The sequence below is a fragment of the Lepisma saccharinum genome, chromosome 12 (assembly GCF_977018435.1).
Source record: "Lepisma saccharinum chromosome 12, izLepSacc3.1, whole genome shotgun sequence".
Taxonomy (NCBI): Eukaryota; Metazoa; Arthropoda; class Insecta; order Zygentoma; family Lepismatidae; genus Lepisma; species Lepisma saccharinum.
In genome coordinates this window covers 31435904-31456017 of record NC_139240.1, presented here as the reverse complement: position 1 = coordinate 31456017, position 20114 = coordinate 31435904, and the positions used below count along the sequence as shown (strand labels likewise).

Below are 20114 nucleotides of genomic sequence, written 5' to 3'. Positions count from 1 at the left end.
CACTCGAGAGCTCTTGGATGGGAGTTGTTTGTTGATACTCCACCATACAGTGGAGGCGAGGTGGCAAGTAGCACGTATGAGCCTACCTTAGCCACATGTTATCAATCAGAAAAACTCAAGTTTTTGCTGCAGCTAACGGGGTTTAGTTGCAGAAGAAAAAATAAAGAAAGAGAGAAGAGAGAGAGAGAGAGAGAGAGAGAGAGAGAGAGAGAGAGAGAGAGAGAGAGAGAGAGGAAGAAAGAGAAAATAATTCTAGTAGCAGAATTATAATTTCCCAGGCAGTTTCTCCACTTACGTCCATAAATTTATGCACCAAAATAATAGAATTAACTGACACTTTAGCATATTTATTCTAAGAAATACAGAATGACTCCAACCAATAGTTTCCTCCAATATGAACAGAAATTAGGCCAAAAAATTATACACAGGAACATATTTCAATTGCTACAACATACACTGACAGAAAGACACACAGAGTTTACAAATATTCTCTCTCCTTCCCAAAATTTTGAACACTAAATGCTATTTACAAAAAAACTGCAAATATATTTCTAAAAAGTATAATTTGCCGAACAGGAACATTGTTAATGTGAAATGGTAGCTAAAAATTAAAAGCTACCACTGGAATTTTCCTGGAAACTAGTTATTTGGGCCAAAGGTGTCGAGGACACAGAAATATTTAACTTTGATTCTGAAATTAAACACTGGCACTCAACTCACAAAGGAAGATGCCATCATTTAAATTGGCTGGTACTGTAACTGGAGGAACCAAACCCTACACCTTTGTTATGTAACATACCCTTCACATAAGTGGGAGAGATGTTGATGCTTTGCATGCAGTGTGTAGACACCTGACGCTTGCGTGAACAAAATCTTACGTACTGACGTATTCCGTTATAAGTGAGTCACACTGGATTCCTGGAAAAGCTGAACAAATAGATATTCAAGTTTTCATTCAGTGCATTTTCATTCCAGATCTGAAATTGTGCAAAATATAGTACACTATTTGTAATCTCTCTGCACACTTCTCTCGGCATATGTTGTAACAAATGATACAGAAAAGGTATGTCAACCACAGGGACATTTTTGTTTTTCAATACAAAAAATTTCTTCTGGGTACTCAAATTCTCAATTTTGTTTTATAATGTACTGAAAATGGCAATCTTTTATTACACTCAATCATGATTTTTATGGCGAATGAAAGAATTAAGAAAAATACACATAATTATACCTTGAAAAACAAATGGTGCATGTAATACAATTAAGCACAAGCACTAGAGACAAAAACTTTTCGTTATAATTCTCATAGCTAGATATTTGTTGACAACATAACACTACAATATCAAATTTTTGTTGTTCTCTTCAATTCAGTACAGAACATTAAGTGTGGACATCATAATCCCACTGTACCTCTTATAAACATAAGTGAATTGCAGAAAAACATTACGACAATTACAATAAAAATAATAAAAAGGCACGTACAAAAAAATTTAGAACTATACAAATGATCAATGCAGCTTTTGCAATCCAGGTCTGAACTTTTTATACACTGCACACATTTATATATTTTTTTAATGTCTCTAAATTAATCTTTGATTACAAAAAAGAACGATTCCCTACTTTCAAATGTTACTGCAACAAATGCATTTTATTACAAAGCCAAATAAAAAAAAAGCACTTTTCGTACAGAAAATTATATAAGTGCTTTAACAAAGAAAGAGCAAAGTACTACATTTACAAACAGCAAATCTGAAACTTTATAACTGATGCCAAAGTACGTACACACATCTTTAGAAACATAGAAAAACACTCCGCACATCCTTTTTTTTTTGTAAGTTTTCCAGTTAACAACAAACTCGAAGTCTCTCTTTTTGTTATCAATAACAGCATTAGATTAGCAGTAATAGTTAACATATAATTTCTGTCTTAACTATATACACAAGTAACAGTATGAGTTTCACAGTACCACAAAGAACCCTTTCATATCTGCAGTAGTCTTCAGTAGATGTTAAACTTGAATGCGTTTTCTTTCCCTTACATTGAGTGATAGCTTGTGCCGTTGATGTTTCGAATAAGAAAAAGAACAAGGCACTCCTAAAATTGGGAACCCCCTTCCCTCTGTCGAATGTTCTTCATAAAAAGTACAAATTCCAGCTATTGTATCAAAAAAGAAATAGCATCGTTAAAATAAACCCATTAATTTTCAGGACCAACTATCAAAAGCCTGAATTGTGTATAGAAAAGAGGGTTACATTTTATATACATACAGATGAAAGCCCAATAAATACACTTATCTCCCCCCTGCCCCCCACTTCCCATTTTCCCAAGTGAAAAAAGAAAAACTAATTGGCAGAACTGTTTTCTTTTCTGACGAAGGTGAACACATTTTTATTCTCTTGTCTTAAAAAGAGCTTAATTCCTCTCCTGGCCTGATGATTAGAAGAACAGCCAACCGATCAGAAGCTAGGTTCGCTCGTGAGGCGACTGCCAAAAGCGTGCCTGAAGGGACAGTCTTTGATTGTTGGATGGGCGAACAGGCATCATTACATGCGCCGAATCTGGGAAACGCTCGTGGTATCGCTCCAGTCGTAGGTACTTCACCGTAACCAAGTTACCTATAATGAAGACAAAAACATAACAGCCAATTACAAACAGTACAAAAAATAGGTCACACAATCATGTGCTCGATTGGTGAAATATTCAAGCAACCCATGTCGCTTCAGTCTGAAAACTCTCTTTATATACTGTACAATACTTTACAATACTGTATATATAAAGCAAATTCCTTCACAAGCTTTTTTTTAAAAATAAATAACCTAAACATGTAGTTTGCTTCTCCCCAAAGTAACCACTGTCTATCTGAAATGTTTGCCACCTGACATCTGCTTGCCATATTACCCTTTATTGGTCAATATTTACAACGGGTACAGTGAAACACGAATCTACATTTCTGGATTTTACGTTTTCCCACATTTTAAGTCTTTTCACCTTCATCCACCGAGAAACATAAAATAGTGGTTATCATCAAAATTCTCATACCAATATATCCCCCAATCAAAACAGTGAAACAAAACAATGAGATTTTAAACAATAAGGAAAGAACAAATTAATGACTAAATCTATTTGCAAGTACTCATGATAAGAAGTTTACCAATGACTAACTCTTACTAATGTAAATTTCTGTTCACTTTCATTACAATGATAGTTCAGCTGAAGACAAACACCTTATGAAAAAGAATAATAATTCTAACGGTATATGTTTTAATGTTAGCTTAAATGATTTTTCATTAACTACTTCTATATTACATATGACAGTAGAAAACTTCTTACGTCATGTGCTGGCAACATATTTGTTAAAAACACACAAACAGAACGATAAAAAACACTTTAGCAGTTCTTCCGAGCTTTTGATCCCATCTCGGAATCATCATCAGGGCTGGTCGAGGGGCAACGGAAGGGACGTGGTTCAAGTTCCGCTGCCGCTACTCACTGTGTCTGCAGGAAGATGTCGTGCAGTGTTGGTAAGTACTTGTATGTTTGGATTGCTGGATGGGGGAGATGGATTTTTAAGTTTTACTGTGTTGTACAATGATAAATAAAGATTTCCACATAAGTTGTCATTAAGATTATTTGTGTTTTTGATCATGTGTACACCTTCCTTAACACCCCATTATATTTTTCCTTTCGGCTGTGTCAGGAAGGAAACGCAACCCTGTGGAAGTTGGTGGTTGGTTTCTATAATATGTTTGGACAAACCAGAAGAACTTTCTTTCCTGCTAAAGTGTTTTTATCGTGCTGTTGGTGGGTTTTTAGCGTTTTTAACAAATTCTATATTACATGTTGAAAAAAAGGTTTTCAGTAATTTTTATAACAATATTGTTACAGAAAAACATTCACAAATATGAGAGAATATGTATAAAATGTAACAAATTCTATATCTGCGGAAAGAGGATATAACAACAACTTGGAAACATTTTCTATGATTTTTGAAAACCAGAAAAAAAAAGTACTTGGGGTAAAAAATTCAGGGTGCCCGCTAAGTGTTAAAACATCTTTGACTCCTGCACTTCATGTAATCCTTTTGCAACAAAACTCCAGCAACTTATCATATGACTACAGTATCTTATTTTAAAGCCATGTTGGACATGTGTGCTGCACTGGCAAACTCATTTTGAAAATCCCCACCATCCTCTTTCAAAAAACTGCTAATGATGTAGCAAAAATTACATGTTTAGAATTTCTTCTGGAGCATTCAAGTGAATATTCGTGTAATTTACTCTCTCTCTGTTGTCTAGATATCTGCAATGGAAAATAGTTTTATGTTGCCACAAAAATATTACAGATATCTCGACAACATGCAAAAGCAAACCACACCGATCAATTGGAATTTCTTCTAAGAGGATCCAAAACAGACATAGGCCAACCTCCAGGGGAAAGTGGCTAGCACAACATGCTACAATGCCAGGTCCCAAGTTCGAGTACTGGCCTGTGTGTGGGTGTGCTTTGTTGAGTGTGTCTCAATTTCATCATATCATCCATTACTCATCCTAATCTTCGCAAAAAGTGGCAGAAAAGCAAAGTAAAATAAACCAAATTAATCAATAAACATAATTTTTCAGAATTTGAAATATCATTAGCAGTTTCTTGAAAATGAGAGTAATTTTCGGAAAACAAATAAAGCTAACGTTCAGCATGGCCTTAACCAGGATATAATTAAAATCAAGGTAATAAGACGCAAGAACATACCGTCAAACCACCATCCATGTAGAGCTCTGAAAGCTTTGCCTGCGTCTTCCTGAGATGCACACTTCACGTACACGCACCCTTCATTAGATGACCTGTCCACTTCAACGTGCATGATCTTCACGTCTTCACATTTCTCAAGAACAGCATCCTTAATTCGAACGGGCCATTGCTCACCGTATTCTCTGCAAAGGGCATATACGAGCCATACGTTTAGGCAAAACAGTACACAGGAAGTAGACTTTCATTATTTGTAATAAAAAAAGTTTTCGAATGTTATCACCTGGATGATTTATGGAAGCAATTTGCTTTTAAAAATTACCTGGATGATGGCTTAAAATATCTTCTTTGGGAGTTATATTGATTGCAATTACAATGATTAATTGTATATGTAGTGACTGCAATGTCAATATTCTACAAATCGAATTTAAAATTACAATTTCGAAAGAATAGCATGGCAGGTTCATTAACCTCCTTAATTAATGTAACTAAATGACTGCATAGGTTTCGTCTTTAACAAACAATTAGAGATTTGCTTTAAAGAAATGGTTGTACATAAATTATATATTTCTATTCAATAACATAATTGGCTGAACTTTGCATTCTATTAAAAGAAATATTGTATTGGTAAAATTAATGTCAACTTTGCCAACTTCAATTCATACGAGGGGTGTTCAATAAAGATTTACCCTGATCCACTTACCATAGGTTGGGGAACAAGCAAAGTTTATACACTTATTAATCCTTCTATACATATCTGTCTCACATCTCACAGTCACACACTTCTCCCATCATATTATACAGCTGTGCAGACCATTCTTATAGAACTCAGCATGTTGGGACTAAATCCAGGACATCACCTCGTTAATTCGTGTGTCTTCATCTGGGAAGTTTCTGGCTTTCAAAAATAACTACACGGAGGTAAAGAGGTGGAAGTGAGATAGTGCACGGTCAGGGAAATGGGGGGGGGGAGGGCATAAAATTCCACAGCCAGAGAAGCATGCTTCCCTTTAGGTGACATTGTGGACAGGAACATTGTCTTACAAGAGACAAGACACCTTTGGAATGCATACCACACCCCTTTTGCAAGCAAATTCGTCAACACCACTCCCTTCTGGTCCCAAAATACTGAGAGCATTACCCTGTCAAGGACATGTGCCTTTTTAGGTGGTGAGTCATAGTGCTTTCATTGGTTGGACTGTTCTTTAGTTTCCAGGTAATAGTGACACATTCCTACACTTTCACAGCCATAGAACAAAAACTGTTATTAGTTCATGTCTACAAATTGCAGTATCCCATGTAAGGATGCATGTCTATCCACATGCACTTTCATCCACATATGGCCACTGGAAGTGGGTTAGGGGAAAACTTATTGAACGACCCTACCATATAAAAACAATGTTCATTGCATGGCATACCTTTTCTGTATTCGCAACATTTACATTTAACCTTTAAAGGAAGGAGCCTCGCATGCGTGGATATTCTCTTGGGGTGAGACTATTCAAGTCCATGCTTTTCAGCGATGAATTAATTGTTGCAGAGATATGAAATTGAGTTTTTTCCGAAATGACTGGCTGAAATTTACACAATGTACCTCCAAATAATGAAAGTTAGAGGAGGAAGAAGAAAATCAAAATTTTACAAAGAAATTGGTGCAAGGTCTCCACAATAGACAGACATGAATAAAAAATGTAGTATGTAGCAGCATGCAAAGTGTCATTGAAAATATGCTGACACTTCTTATGGAAAACAAATTAATAACTATGTATAAAAGCTGCAGTGTTGCCAACTTACGGAAAGAACTTCAGGAATGTCACATCTAGAGCAGGCCCTATGGTCATTGGATAGACCAACTTTGGAGGGAAGTACTAAGACCACTCTTTGAGGATATGTAATACAAGTTACCCAGTTTTGAAAAAAAATTGGAAAATATGCAACTAACTTTAGAAAATCGTAATTTTGAAAACTGGAGGTCTCCCACCGGACCCCTAATTGTCACATGCTGTGAACAAGTTTCTTTGTTTTCATTATTACATGTCAATGTAAAACATATCAGCAAAACAAAAATTGGATGTTGAAGAGTAATAACCCATTCATAAGTTACATTGCATAATTTTAGGAGGCAAAAAATTGACATTTTCAAAATGTTAACAATAGTAACAATAAACATATCGTTTTATCATTCCAGTATGTCATCAGGGTGGCCACTCTAGGACCACAATAAAATTCAAGTATAATTCCTGGTTTTCAAGGCAAACTTTCCAAACATTCAAGGGTACAAGCAGATGTTTTCTCTATTTCAACCTAATATATTACCGCCTCTCACCACCCCCAACTAAAAACACACAAAACAATATAAAGGGTCTGTGTGATTCTAATGTATCCAAAAATTCTAATTAAATTCAATTAAATGGAATGTATAATTAAAATATTTAATTTAAGGTGCAGAGTTTACATTTGCCGTTTCACATACTCAAGACTCGAAATACATCTACAAACAAAAGTCTCAAATGTTACGGGATACACTAATCTATGAAAGATTGTTAATTGTGCAAGAATTCCAAACTCAAATTTACCTAATCAACTTCAGATCATATCTTGCAATATTCTTCCGTATGTCAGATTATTCTGCAAAGAACACTAACAAAGCAAAAGGACTGAGAAATTCTGTTCTCATTTTCCATGTGAGTTTCTTTTCTTTTCCTTCCTTGATAAAAATAAAAGCTAAACTGTGAAGACTTAACTTGAAGGAATTTGGACTAATGAAAGTTGCAATTTTTCACTAATTCATGCATAATTCTTGGAATTCAAAGAAGTCCCAGTGAGTAGCCACTAGAGTGCTGCATCTAGGCCTTTTTGCTCGATTGTCTAATAGTTTGCATGGATGACGCTAGATGGCTTACAGAATTGACAGTTTCTTTGCTTGAGTGAATAACGCTCGAACAGGCAAACGATTGTTATATGCTCGTTCCCATATAACTGTAACTTGTATGTGGTAGTGGGACTTCAAATATGGATCGTGAAGTGAAAAACGAAGTGAAATTGAAACTCAAGTGAACATAGTCATCATCTCCATGTTAAAATGTAATTTAGTCTACCTTACCAATACATAGCAATATATGAAAATTAATAGATTATTATGGGCTGAAACTACCTGGACGAATTTTTACACATATTTGTATGATTATTGTCCCATTGAATTTATATTTGATATTCTATATTATTGAAAGTATCACGCTTTAGCGATCAAGTATTTTTGAGCGACAGTGGTCAAATGCAGTACTCTAGAAGCCACCCTTCGTACTATATAAATGAAAAGAGAAAAAAAAGAAAAGAAGATGAAAACAGAACTGAAATATCATGTGTAGATTTGGAAAAAATGGCGTGTTAATTGCTGCTATGCAGCAGTGGTCACTATATATCCACTATCCATATCCTAAAGGTTAAAAGATGAACAATAAACTGTGTTCTACATAATCATGATCAAATACACTTCATAAGATAAGATAGATCGAGCACACCTACGCAAAGATATGATCGCCTTAAGTTTAAAAAACTTGAAATGAAATCTCAATATTCTACATAATCAACCATATGAACTTACATCTCCGGGTCAAACATGTGTCGTATTTTAAGGCAAGGCGTGGGACTGCATGGCAGTGAGTTGACACTTCCTTCCATCGTCTCGAAGGCCTGTCCTTGCCAGACCTTCCTTCGAGGATGGGTGGGGGAGATTGAGGGCAGCCAACGCCACACTTTGAACTCTTCTCCCCTCAGCCGCTGAACTTCCGATCGCACACGGGAATCGTTCTCAAGAAATTTGACAGCCTGTTCCCACAATCCTGCTTTCTCTGAAAAGGGAGAAACAACAAATATTAATCATACAAACAGAAATCTACACAACCCATAAACTTTGAAACTTTGCTAAACCATGCCCTACACTAATCCTCTGACCGTTAAGGTTTCACAAGTGGTAGGGTTACCAGATCACTATAAGGGAAATGTAGCACATGGCATCCCAAAATGTAGGACTTCAAGTCAAAATGTAGGACACAAATCATTTGCAGTAAATAATGCACACTGCTAAATCATGTTATAAAATGATTTAAAATAATGTAAAATTGTCACATTTTCAGTTTAAAAAAAATAACGATTTTTTTAATGAAATCTTAAATAGAAAATTTCTAAACTTGTAATCAATACTAGACAATACATTTCTTAATACACGTGTTTTCGGTCCTACTTCTCTGAGGAGCCATTTTCCCCCAAATTCCAGGTTTAGTCAAAATATACTTATGAAACTTTGAAGAGTGAAATCCTTTGAAATTATACTGAGCCAGTACAAAACGTTTACAGATTCTGTAATAAATGTATTTCTCTCATCAGTCCACTGTGTTGACGTTACTGAAAATATTCTCTCAGCATTTGCATTATGACCTGGAATGGCAAACAAAATATTCAGCAATTGTACCCAGTGAAGACACATAGTAGTTCAGACCTCACTTTAAATTGTAGGTCCAGTCCCAATTACATTTGATGGCTGTTTTTTTCTTGCAATGTCTGAATCAAAATAAATTTCATTATTGAGTTTTGGAGTGCAGTCTACAGACTTGTAGACATTCAAGATTTTTCTTTCAAATTTCTCCAGGATGCTGGACATAAGACTAAAATGTAGGACACGTCTGGAAAAAAACAGGAAGTCTGGTAACCCTAACAAGTGGTGTTTCACTGGGTGATGTGTGGTCAGCACACTGAATCCCATCTTTTCTGTTTTCTGGCTTTAAACCAGTACTTGTCCACAGGGATCAAACCTGTGACCATTCACGCCAGTCAGAAGTGTTAACAATTTAACTAAGTGGAAACTCTCTGCGTAATTAATTACTGTTTTGGAACACAATTTATTTCACAACTCACAGATATCTGGACAGCACAAAGCAATTGTGAAAAAAAAAATGTAGTTAACACTCCCCAATACCAGGAAGATTGGCTGAAGATGATAATGAAACACCCTCAAACATTGTTACTAATACTCTTATCAATTTCTCTCCGATACGGATTCTGATGCTAGAAAATCATAACACTTAAAAGTAGTACAAAATAATGATTAATATTATTGTGGAAGTATTGCAGTCCAATTACAAGCATAACTTGATTTAAAATATTTAAGAATTACATCGAAATATTAAAACATCTGGTATGTTTACACATAATCAATTTTTTCTCGACAATGCTGGTGCAAATAAAGGAAAACTTCAAATTTTGCATAACTTCCACAATAATTACACTCCTAAAATGCCAGAAAGAATTGGCCAGTCCTACTAATTAAAAAATAGTGAAAACTAAGGGAATATTGTGGAACAGCCGGACGTCAAAACTGAGTTTTCAGCATTCAGTGACAGACCTCTGTTGATTGACTTGATTTCTTTTACTTCTCTTTTTGCCACTATTGCTAATCACGAAGATGATGAGTGATGAAATTGATGAAGGGACACACACAACAAATGTCCAATCCCAGGATTCGAACCTGGGATCCCTGGCATCGTAGCGTAATGTGCTAACCACTCCACCATGGAGGTCAGCAAATAAATCAATCAGCCATGTAGTGGACATTCTGTTACGTAAATTAACATTAAAAAATTACACATTTTATCATTCCTAGAACAACATTATGTTCTATTTATATCTTATATACTATAAGGCACACTTTAGATGAAAACCTTTCCTTTAGCATTTGTGCTTGCTTCTGAAAATCTTATAGCATTTTCTATAGAAGGCAATAATTTACACAGAAACATTTCATGCAACATTCCAGTTAGCATTTGCAGCGATACGAATTGTGCCGGGAACATTAGATAATAATGCAGCATGAAAAGCATATTGAGTTATGTAATTTTCATATAACTAATAAATTAAAAATCAAAGAGATGTAATTTAAAAGAGGATATCGTTAGTTAGTTGATGAGACACTGTAAAACTCAAACTCTACACATTTTTTTTAAATTTATTTATTTTGTTAACATTAAGTAACTATCAACTTCACCAATATTGGGATATTTCTGATCATGAGCCAGTGCCCGGTGTTTATAATTGAAACAACTAATGTATTCTTCCATACATGCACTGTGTGCGCTATAAATAGGGTTACCAGACGTCCGGACATGTCATACATTTTAGCCTTATGTCCGGCATCCGGGAGGAATTTGAAAAATATCATAAATGTCCTACATTTTTGAGCATCACGTAATATTAATTAGGACAATATGTGTTTCAGTTGAACATAAATAAATCATGCAAGTTACAAGTCCATGGACTGCCCTCCTAAACTAAATTGTGGAAGTTATTTTGATTCAATCATTGTGAAAAGAGAATAAAAGTTTATGCTAGAAGAACAACGGAAGCAATTAATGAACATAGTTTTGAGACCCCATATTGATGATGTAACTGTTCAATGCACAAGGGCAATTTCTTGCCTTGGGGTTGATAGTGATCGAACAAGATGTTTCCCATTCTTATAAATTATTTTGGATTTGTAAAGCAGGGGTATAGAGAACAAAGTTATTTAGGGTGTCTACCAGTCAAGAAAGTCATGGAAGTCAAGAAAAAGTAAGGATATCAACAAGTAGGCCCAGAAGTAAATGAATAGTCAAGAAATTGTACTTGTGGTCAACAATTTTTGCTATCACAATGACTGATTAGTCGATTTAGTTTACTTTACTTAACTTTTCTGCAGCTTTGGCTAATCGCATAGATGAGGGTGGATAGTGGTAAGATAAGATGGCTGTAGGGACAATGACATAGCGTACACAGAGGGATGACAACACGAGCCCCACATAAGATTATACTGGCTGTGAGTACATACACCAGAGCCTCGCTAGTCTGCCAAATCCAGTCTAGTATTTATTAATACATAAAATAGGTCTAAATCTCTTATACAGCTTCAGTTTTCATTTTAAGTGGCCTTTTTGTGTTTTTTTTTTTCTTAATTGCAATTTCCTACTTTACCTAAGTAGGGATTGAATAAATAAAGGTCAAGAAAAACGAAAAAAGTAAAGAAAAAGGTCTGAAAAACTCAAGAATTTTTGTTATTCAACTAAAATCTACGCAAGATGAAACTTTGGGAACCATTTCTAACCAGTTAACCAGTTAAAACATCTAGTAAGAGGTGCATTGTTTCGGATGATATCAAGTTTAGAAGTTTTGCATTAAAGAATAGTTAAGAAATATTTTCTTTAACTGCAAAGTGTCAATTTTAAATTACTCTCTAGCGTGTTTTTTTAGAAATATGTATTGTTTATTGCGAATGTTTTATGTTCTACATTTTAGGACATGTATGTCCTACATTTCCCTTATAGCGATCTGGTAACCCTAGCTATAAACTATATATTTAAGCAGCACAATGGATTGTACCAAACACCTTTTTATAAGAAGCATTATTCCTCTTGGTTGAATAGTTATTGGCTTTTAAAAAAAGTGAAGTGATGCATTGTTTACATCTATGTGCACTCATGACCTAGAACTCACCTCTGATTGGTTATGAAGCGAAATGCAAAGGAACTTATGACCAATTTTATCTGTGAAAAATGCAATGGGATATTCCATGGCATCAAAATGCTACAAGATTTCTTCACATTACATGGTAGAATTTGATCGTAGCAGAAATGTTAAGAAAAATGCTTCCATTAATCTACAAACAATTATGGTATAGAGCAAGAAACCCCAATTTTGTGTTTACAGATTTTACAATTTCATGCATACTCCCTCTGTCCCATAATTATTGTCCGGTACAGTTTTGTTTGTTGTTATGAAACTTGTCCGATATTCAAACTGTGACATTGGTGTATACAGAAGCAGAAAACGAAACACTGGAATGAGTCATACAACGTTATTACTCAAGGATCAGTACAAATTGGCCGATCAAGTATCCAAAAGAACATAAATAAAAAGTTACCATTTTGGCATACCGGACTATAATTATGGGACAGAGGGAGTAATACATTTACCCTTTATGGTCCCAACAGAGCAATATGTAAAATTTCCAACGGTTTTACATTTTCCCACATTTTAAGTCCATTCAACTTGTTCACATGAAAAATGTCGTATCTTCTGTAAGTCTGGAATAAACACACAACCATTCAACCAACACCCATTTAAATTTTACAAATACTCACTCTGTCTTTCTGGTGGAGGGATGAGCTCATCTCGAACATGATTGATGGGTATGAATGCATCGGTTCCTGGCTGTGCATGGGCATGATTTTGGGACAGTATCTCCAACACCTTATTCACCATCTGATACACCTCCTGGCGCCTACGCTCCTTCCACCTAGTATACCACAGCACACCTTTGTATAAAAAAAACACAACGAGCACACCTGCAAAGGAAAGAGAAGACATACAATAAAGGTCTCTCAAAGTTCTACTCTACATAAAAATTCATTACTTTCCAAATTAATAACAGTACAATTATGACTCATACCAGGGGTAGATAAAACTAAATTAATTCAGGCACTAGCTCTTTTTCTCAGGAGCAAACTTTTATTTTTCAAATATGGGCTAAGAAAGCCATGAATCTAACTAAGATAAGCCATGAAATGTGATCTTAAAACATTTAATTTATTAAATAATACAACAATGGATTAAAAGTAATGAATTATTCCTAAAGAAGTCTCAACCGGTAACAGCATGAACAACTATGCAATACATTCCAATATATGGCTGACTGTACCATATCACTGCAGATTTTAAGATTCGGTTAGCAACAGTGCAAAAAATTATAATGGCATGTTTATTATTTTGATTTAACGATACACATTATACAGAAAACAAACATTTAAAAATATATACTATTTTTAAAAAAAGGTAATGGAAATTCAAAATGAAATTTAACAATTCACATATCTGGTGAAAATTTTCAGGTGCCATCCTGTATTTTTCTACTCCTGATTCAGCCTTATTTTGTTCACTATATATCAGGCTGTAAACACGCTGATAATGACTATGTACATACGAGGGTCACTATTTATATTTTGAGCCTAACAATGAAAAAACAGGAATTTGGCATTGAAAACTGCTTTATTGTTTTTCGAAGTATTCTCCTTTATGGTCAATACACTTTTGCATTCGTTCGAACCATTTGTCAAAGCAGTTTTTCCAATCTTCTTTAGACACCTCCATAATATGGTTTTTGAACGCATCAACGGCGTCTTCCGCCGACGAAAATCGTTGTCCACGCAATTTATTCTTGACATTCGGGAACAAGAAGAAGTCATTGGGTGCCAAATCAGGACTGTACGGCGGATGACCCATCAATTCAATTTTTTGACTGTTCATAAAGTCGGTTGTTAGACGAGATGTGTGACAGCTGGCATTGTCTTGATGAAGAATGATCCGAAGGCGTTTGTTTGTTTTCCGTATTTGACCGAAGACCTCTGGCAAACAAATTGTTGTGTACCATTCAGAGTTGACCATTCTACGTTCCTCTAAAGGCACAGTTGCCACATGACCAGTTTTCCCGAAAAAACAGGCAACCATTTGTTTTGATGTGCTTCGAGCGTGAACAACTTTTGTTGGATTGGGTTCATCTTGAAACACCCATACAGTCGACTGCTGTTTATGTTCCGGCTCATATGCATATATCCATGAATTGTCACCTGTTACAATCTTATATACGTCTCTTGAAGCACCACGATTGTATTTATTGAGCATTTGTTTGCACCAATTGACGCGAGCGTCTTTTTGAGTTTTTGTCAAATTGTGTGGGATCCAACGAGAACATACCTTTCTCACAGCTAAATGATCATGTAATATTTTATATATGCTGGTGGAACTAATGCCTATGGTTGCCTCAATCTCACAGTATGTCACATGACGATCTTGCAGTATTAGGTTTTGCACAGCATCAATGTTTTCTTGAACAACAACTGATTTTGGACGACCTTCGCGAATCTCGTCGGTAAGCGAATGGCGGCCACAATTAAATTCGTTATACCAGCGTTTCACAGTGGCAAAGGATGGGGCTTCATCGCCAAATGTGGAAGTAAGTTGATCGATGCACTCTTGTCTTGATAATCCACGTCGAAAATCGTAATAAATCATCGCACGAAAATGTTCACGAGTTAATTCCATTTTATTGTTGTTGCGCAATCTCCAAGGCAACATAAACAACACAAATGAAGCTATTGACAAAACATTTGAAGTACGTTATGGTCAATAATGCCAGACGATTCCGTGCAAGCAAACGTCAAATCGTGCCTAACTTCAATCAGTGTTGCCAAGGCTCAAAATATAAATAGTGACCCTCGTATAAGCAGAAGAATTTTATTTGATTTCATTTATTTTACTTCGTCTTTTGTGCCACTTTTGGCTAATTAGCGAAGATGGGGATGAGTGATGATATTAATGAATGGAGACACACACACACATCCATGCCCAGGCTGGGATTCGAACCCTGGACCCCTGGCATCGTAACACGATGTGCTAACCTCTCTGCCATGGGGGCCACTTTATTTTAAAAATAATGAAAATTGAGGTTAACCCTGTTCCAAAACAGGGTGTGTACAATTTTGTAAAAAGAGAATTCTCTGACATTTCCACATGAGCAAGAAAAGCAAGGGAAGGAAGCAAATAAGTGTCAGGGTGAGATTTCGTGTGATACCCGACATATATCGACTAATGATTAGCTACATAAACATCAAGATTTCAGTACGAATTACAACTGGGCACATTTTGAAATCAAAAGTGGTACAAAAAAAAATCATTTTGGTGTTAAAATGGTGAACATAACTCTACATTTGATTTAAAAATTACACTCATTACATACACATATAATAGCACATTATTAGTGTACAGTAATTCCTGTATAAAGGAATCCATTTTCTGTGATTTGCACAACTCACAGAATAATTCAGACTTCAGAAAATGTAGCGTCAGTATATAAACTGTCAATTTCATGTTAAAGAGTTTATTTCGCATTTTGCAGTTCATTTCACACCATCTCGTGGCAAAACGTGGTAGGAAGATGCACTTCATACCCTTCCAAAACATGAAAAATGTGTCTTTTACTCTTTCCATGGATGATATTCATGAATATATTTCTCCCAAATGCTCAATTTTATTGTATGCTGATGACTGCAAGTTACTTAGAGACATCGCTTCAGTTTAAAATGCATGTTCTATGCAAGGCAATCTCAAACGCATTGAACGCTGGTGCCAAGACTGTAATCTGAAACTAAATCCCCGAGATGTTTGTTGTTATGAGGTTTACCCTCAAATCCTATCAATTATGCAACCAAATTATTACATTCGTACAACAGCACAAAGATCTTGAAGTCATTTTCAACAGCAAACTCACCTTCAGCCACAATGTAGATTATTATGTAACTTCTTAAGCCATGAAAACCCTTGGATTAATTAACAGATATCACACATGTTTCTGCCCTTAAAACCTACTTTACAACGTGCATTTTACCTATTCTTGAATATGGTCCCTGTATTTGGTCAATGTTCTGTGAACGCAATGTAAAGAGAACCGGAACAGTCAATAGTAATTTTTGGCCTCAGAATATTCAAACATAGATGTTCACCCCTTGCAAACCTTTTCAAAAACCAAATTCTATCCACTCTACAAATTAATGATCTTCCTCTTTACCATCAACTGTGAGATATTTTGATTTTTTTTTTTTTGATTTTGAATTTAAAATTTTGGGAGCGTCAGCACTTAGGCTATTTTGCTCCCGTCACATTATACGGGGGCTAGCCCCTTATCATTACAAATAACAACTCTAGCGTTGCATAACTAAAAATGTTAAAATGTTCTGACTTCTGTTAAAAGCTGAGGCCGTAAACGGGCACTCAGCACACACAAGGACAACAAACAGGACAACACACACAAAATTATACTGGTCATAGTGCCAGTCGCCAGAGCCTCGTTAGTCATTAGTCCAGGGTGTACTACGTGGATGTGAGGTTGACTTTTGGGCGCCTACGTGGAAGGTCACCCCTTACACCCCCAACTGTGAGATATGACTATAGGCATGCATATTTAGTTTTTGACGAAAACAGGAAATGTGAAGTAACACATTGTAATGTTAATTTTTTACGATTCTGAAAGGAGTGAAGTGCATTTTCCTACCATGTTTTGTCATGAAATAATGCGAAATGAACTGCAAAATGCGAAATAGACTCAAACTTGAAATTTAGAGTTTATTTATCAATGCGACACTTTGTGAATTATCCTGAGAGTTATGTAATTCACGGAAAATTGATTAATTCTGCAGTAAATATTTGAGAAGCAAAAATGGATGCCTTTATACAGGAATAAACTTAATATTCTGGTAACGACATAAATTTGGGATTAGAAGGGATATGTTTATTTTGTGTAGTAAGTGCAGATTTTAAATCAAATTTGGGATTATATTCACATTTTGAAGATAAATGTTATTTTATTTACCGCTATTGAACCTGAAATTGACTGTTTTTGTACCGAAATTTTGCTTCTTTATTTACCAAAAATATGTCCTTCTAGATATGACATTTCTTTTCAGAATCATGAATGGACCACTTTCCACTAACAAACTCTTGCCACATCGTCACATCCGGATCTTATGTACCAACAGTAAATGAAACAATTTCTTTTACACTAAGTCTTTACAGTTATCCCTAGAACAAAGATCACTTCTGTGTAGGCTACAAACCATGTACAATTCATTAAATGATCCTCCAGGCAGAGGCGTAGCAAAGGGTGGGCGAAGTGGGCGATCGCCTGGGGCATCGCACCCCTGTGTCCCATGGGGCTTGTTTTTTAAACATATAATAAATAGAAGTGACAAAAATAGATGAAAAGGGCTAATGAAAGTAAAACATTCTCTTTTTATCTGGCTTTAAATTCTAGTTAAACGTTACGATTTGAATCAAACGTCAAATATTTGATATTTTAATTAAACCGGATGATAGCCATATACAATGAAATGAAGTTCACAATTATTATTTACAATATTGGAATTAAAAATGAACTGATCAAAGTAATGAGCAACAACGTCAAAATGGCTACATTCAAAAAGGTAAAATTAGTAAGTTAATGTTTAGTTTCAATCTTTACTTTCTCTAAGTTTGAAACGGGGTCCCAGGTTCGATACCCGGTGGAGGTACATAGTGGTTCGGATCCTACTTTAAACTGTAGGTCCCGATTAGCCTTACTGTGCATAAAGTGGACTTAAAAACACCAAATCAATCAATCTAAGTTTGAAACTTATTCTTTTACATTCTAGTTTATTTTGTATCTAAACATGACCTAAAACTTTTATATTTGAAGCACAACAATGTGTAACATTCAACAGTAATTGTTCATTGTTAAAGCTCGTTACGTAGTTAAGAAACCACATTCAAAAATGAACATCCCGACATGTGTAAGAATTCTATTACTTACGGTAAAAGTTCTTAATACCGGATTTCCATTCAAAAATGGAGAGATGCTGGCAGCTGCAGGATAGTACGAAAGTTTATGAATTTTATTATTTTCAGTTTATTGATTTGGCTTATTTTACTTTGCATTTCTGCCACTTTTGGCTACTCGTGAAGATGAAGATGACGGGACAATCACAAGGAACACCTATTACCAGGCCGGCATTCAAACACGGATCTCTTTTCTAATGCTCTGTGGCCAAGAGGCCTGCCAATCAGAGATGGCACCTAGTCAAGTAATAAGAGTCCCATTGCCACTGCTGTCTAGCATGCTAGATTAGATTGCAGGATGTAAACTAGTTAATCTCTTTACTGCTATATTCATTGTTGACAGTAGCTTATTGCATAGTGTACAAAATATAACATACAGGATTTGCCTGACGTAACTTGGATTCTTACGGTAACACAATTAAGCCTTGTTTCCATATTAAATACACTACAGTTGCTGACCAAGGCAGTTTTATTAAAAATTTAAAGCACTTTACCCATTACATTTCCACACTATATCTCATGGATTCTTGTTATTCCGATGACAAGTAAAACTGTAGGACCACTCCCGATAAGGTTTATCCCTACTGTTTGGTAGGAGACATCGTGGAAGTTCCATCTAGGACAACGATTGAGCCTGCTTCTGCGTTGGCTCTCTATACTAGTGTGTGATAGTACACAATGTTTTCAGAGCTACTACGAGGGTCACTATTTATATTTTGAGCCTAACAATGAAAAAACAGGAATTTGGCATTGAAAACTGCTTTATTGTTTTTCGAAGTATTCTCCTTTATGGTCAATGCACTTTTGCATTCGTTCGAACCATTTGTCAAAGCAGTTTTTCCAATCTTCTTGAGACACCTCCATAATATGGTTTTTGAACGCATCAACGGCGTCTTCCGCCGACGAAAATTGTTGTCCATGCAATTTATTCTTGACATTCGGGAACAAGAAGAAGTCATTGGGTGCCAAATCAGGACTGTACGGCGGATGACCCATCAATTCGATTTTTTGACTGTTCATAAAGTCAGTTGTTAGACGAGATGTGTGACAGCTGGCATTGTCTTGATGAAGAATGATCCGAATGCGTTTGTTTGTTTTCCGTATTTGACCGAAGACCTCTGGCAAACAAATTGTTGTGTACCATTCAGAGTTGACCATTCTACGTTCCTCTAAAGGCACAGTTGCCACATGACAAGTTTTCCCGAAAAAAGCAGGCGACCATTTGTTTCGATGTGCTTCGAGCGCGAATAACTTCTGTTGGATTGGGTTCATCTTGAAACACCCATACAGTCGACTGCTGTTTACGTTCCGGCTCATATGCATATATCCATGATTCGTCACCTGTTACAATCTTATATACTTCTTTTGAAGCACCACGATTGTATTTATTGAGCATTTGTTTGCAACAATTGACGCGAGCGTCTTTTTGAGTTTTTGTCAAATTGTTTGGGATCCAACGAGAACATACCTTTCTCACAGCTAAATGATCGTGTAATATTTTATATATGCTGGTGGAACTAATGCCTATGGTTGCCTCAATCTCACAGTATGACACATGACGATCTTGCAGTATTAGGTTTTGCACAGCATCAATGTTTTCTTGAACAACAACTGATTTTGGACGACCTTCACGAATCTCGTCGGTGAGCGAATGGCGGCCACAATTAAATTCGTTATACCAGTGTTTCACAGTGGTAAAGGATGGGGCTTCATCGCCAAATGTGGAAGTAAGTTGATCGATGCACTCTTGTCTTGATAATCCACGTCGAAAATCGTAAAAAATCATCGCATGAAAATGTTCACGTCTTAATTCCATTTTATTGTTGTCGCGCAATCTCCAAGGCAACATAAACAACACAAATGAAGCTATTGACAAAACATTTGAAGTACGTTATGGTCAATAATGCCAGACGATTCCGTGC

The 20114-nt window shown here is 35.8% G+C and overlaps 1 protein-coding gene across 2 annotated transcripts in view; it reads right to left on the bottom strand.

The window, feature by feature from the left end:
- Window positions 1-331: 331 nt before the first annotated feature.
- The window catches only part of LOC145996615 (inner nuclear membrane protein Man1-like), a 41380-nt gene continuing 21597 nt past the window's right edge, over window positions 332-20114 (bottom strand). The window contains exons 5-8 of one of the 2 annotated variants that reach the window (XM_083133194.1): window positions 12912-13115; window positions 8348-8594; window positions 4747-4928; window positions 332-2615 (exon numbers count right to left, since the gene is read on the bottom strand). In XM_083133194.1, the coding sequence (XP_082989320.1) occupies window positions 2464-2615; window positions 4747-4928; window positions 8348-8594; window positions 12912-13115 (785 nt within the window). In that variant the 3' untranslated portion in view covers window positions 332-2463. The remainder of the gene's footprint in view (window positions 2616-4746; window positions 4929-8347; window positions 8595-12911; window positions 13116-20114) is intronic. The other variant, XM_083133195.1, reaches the window with a different exon arrangement.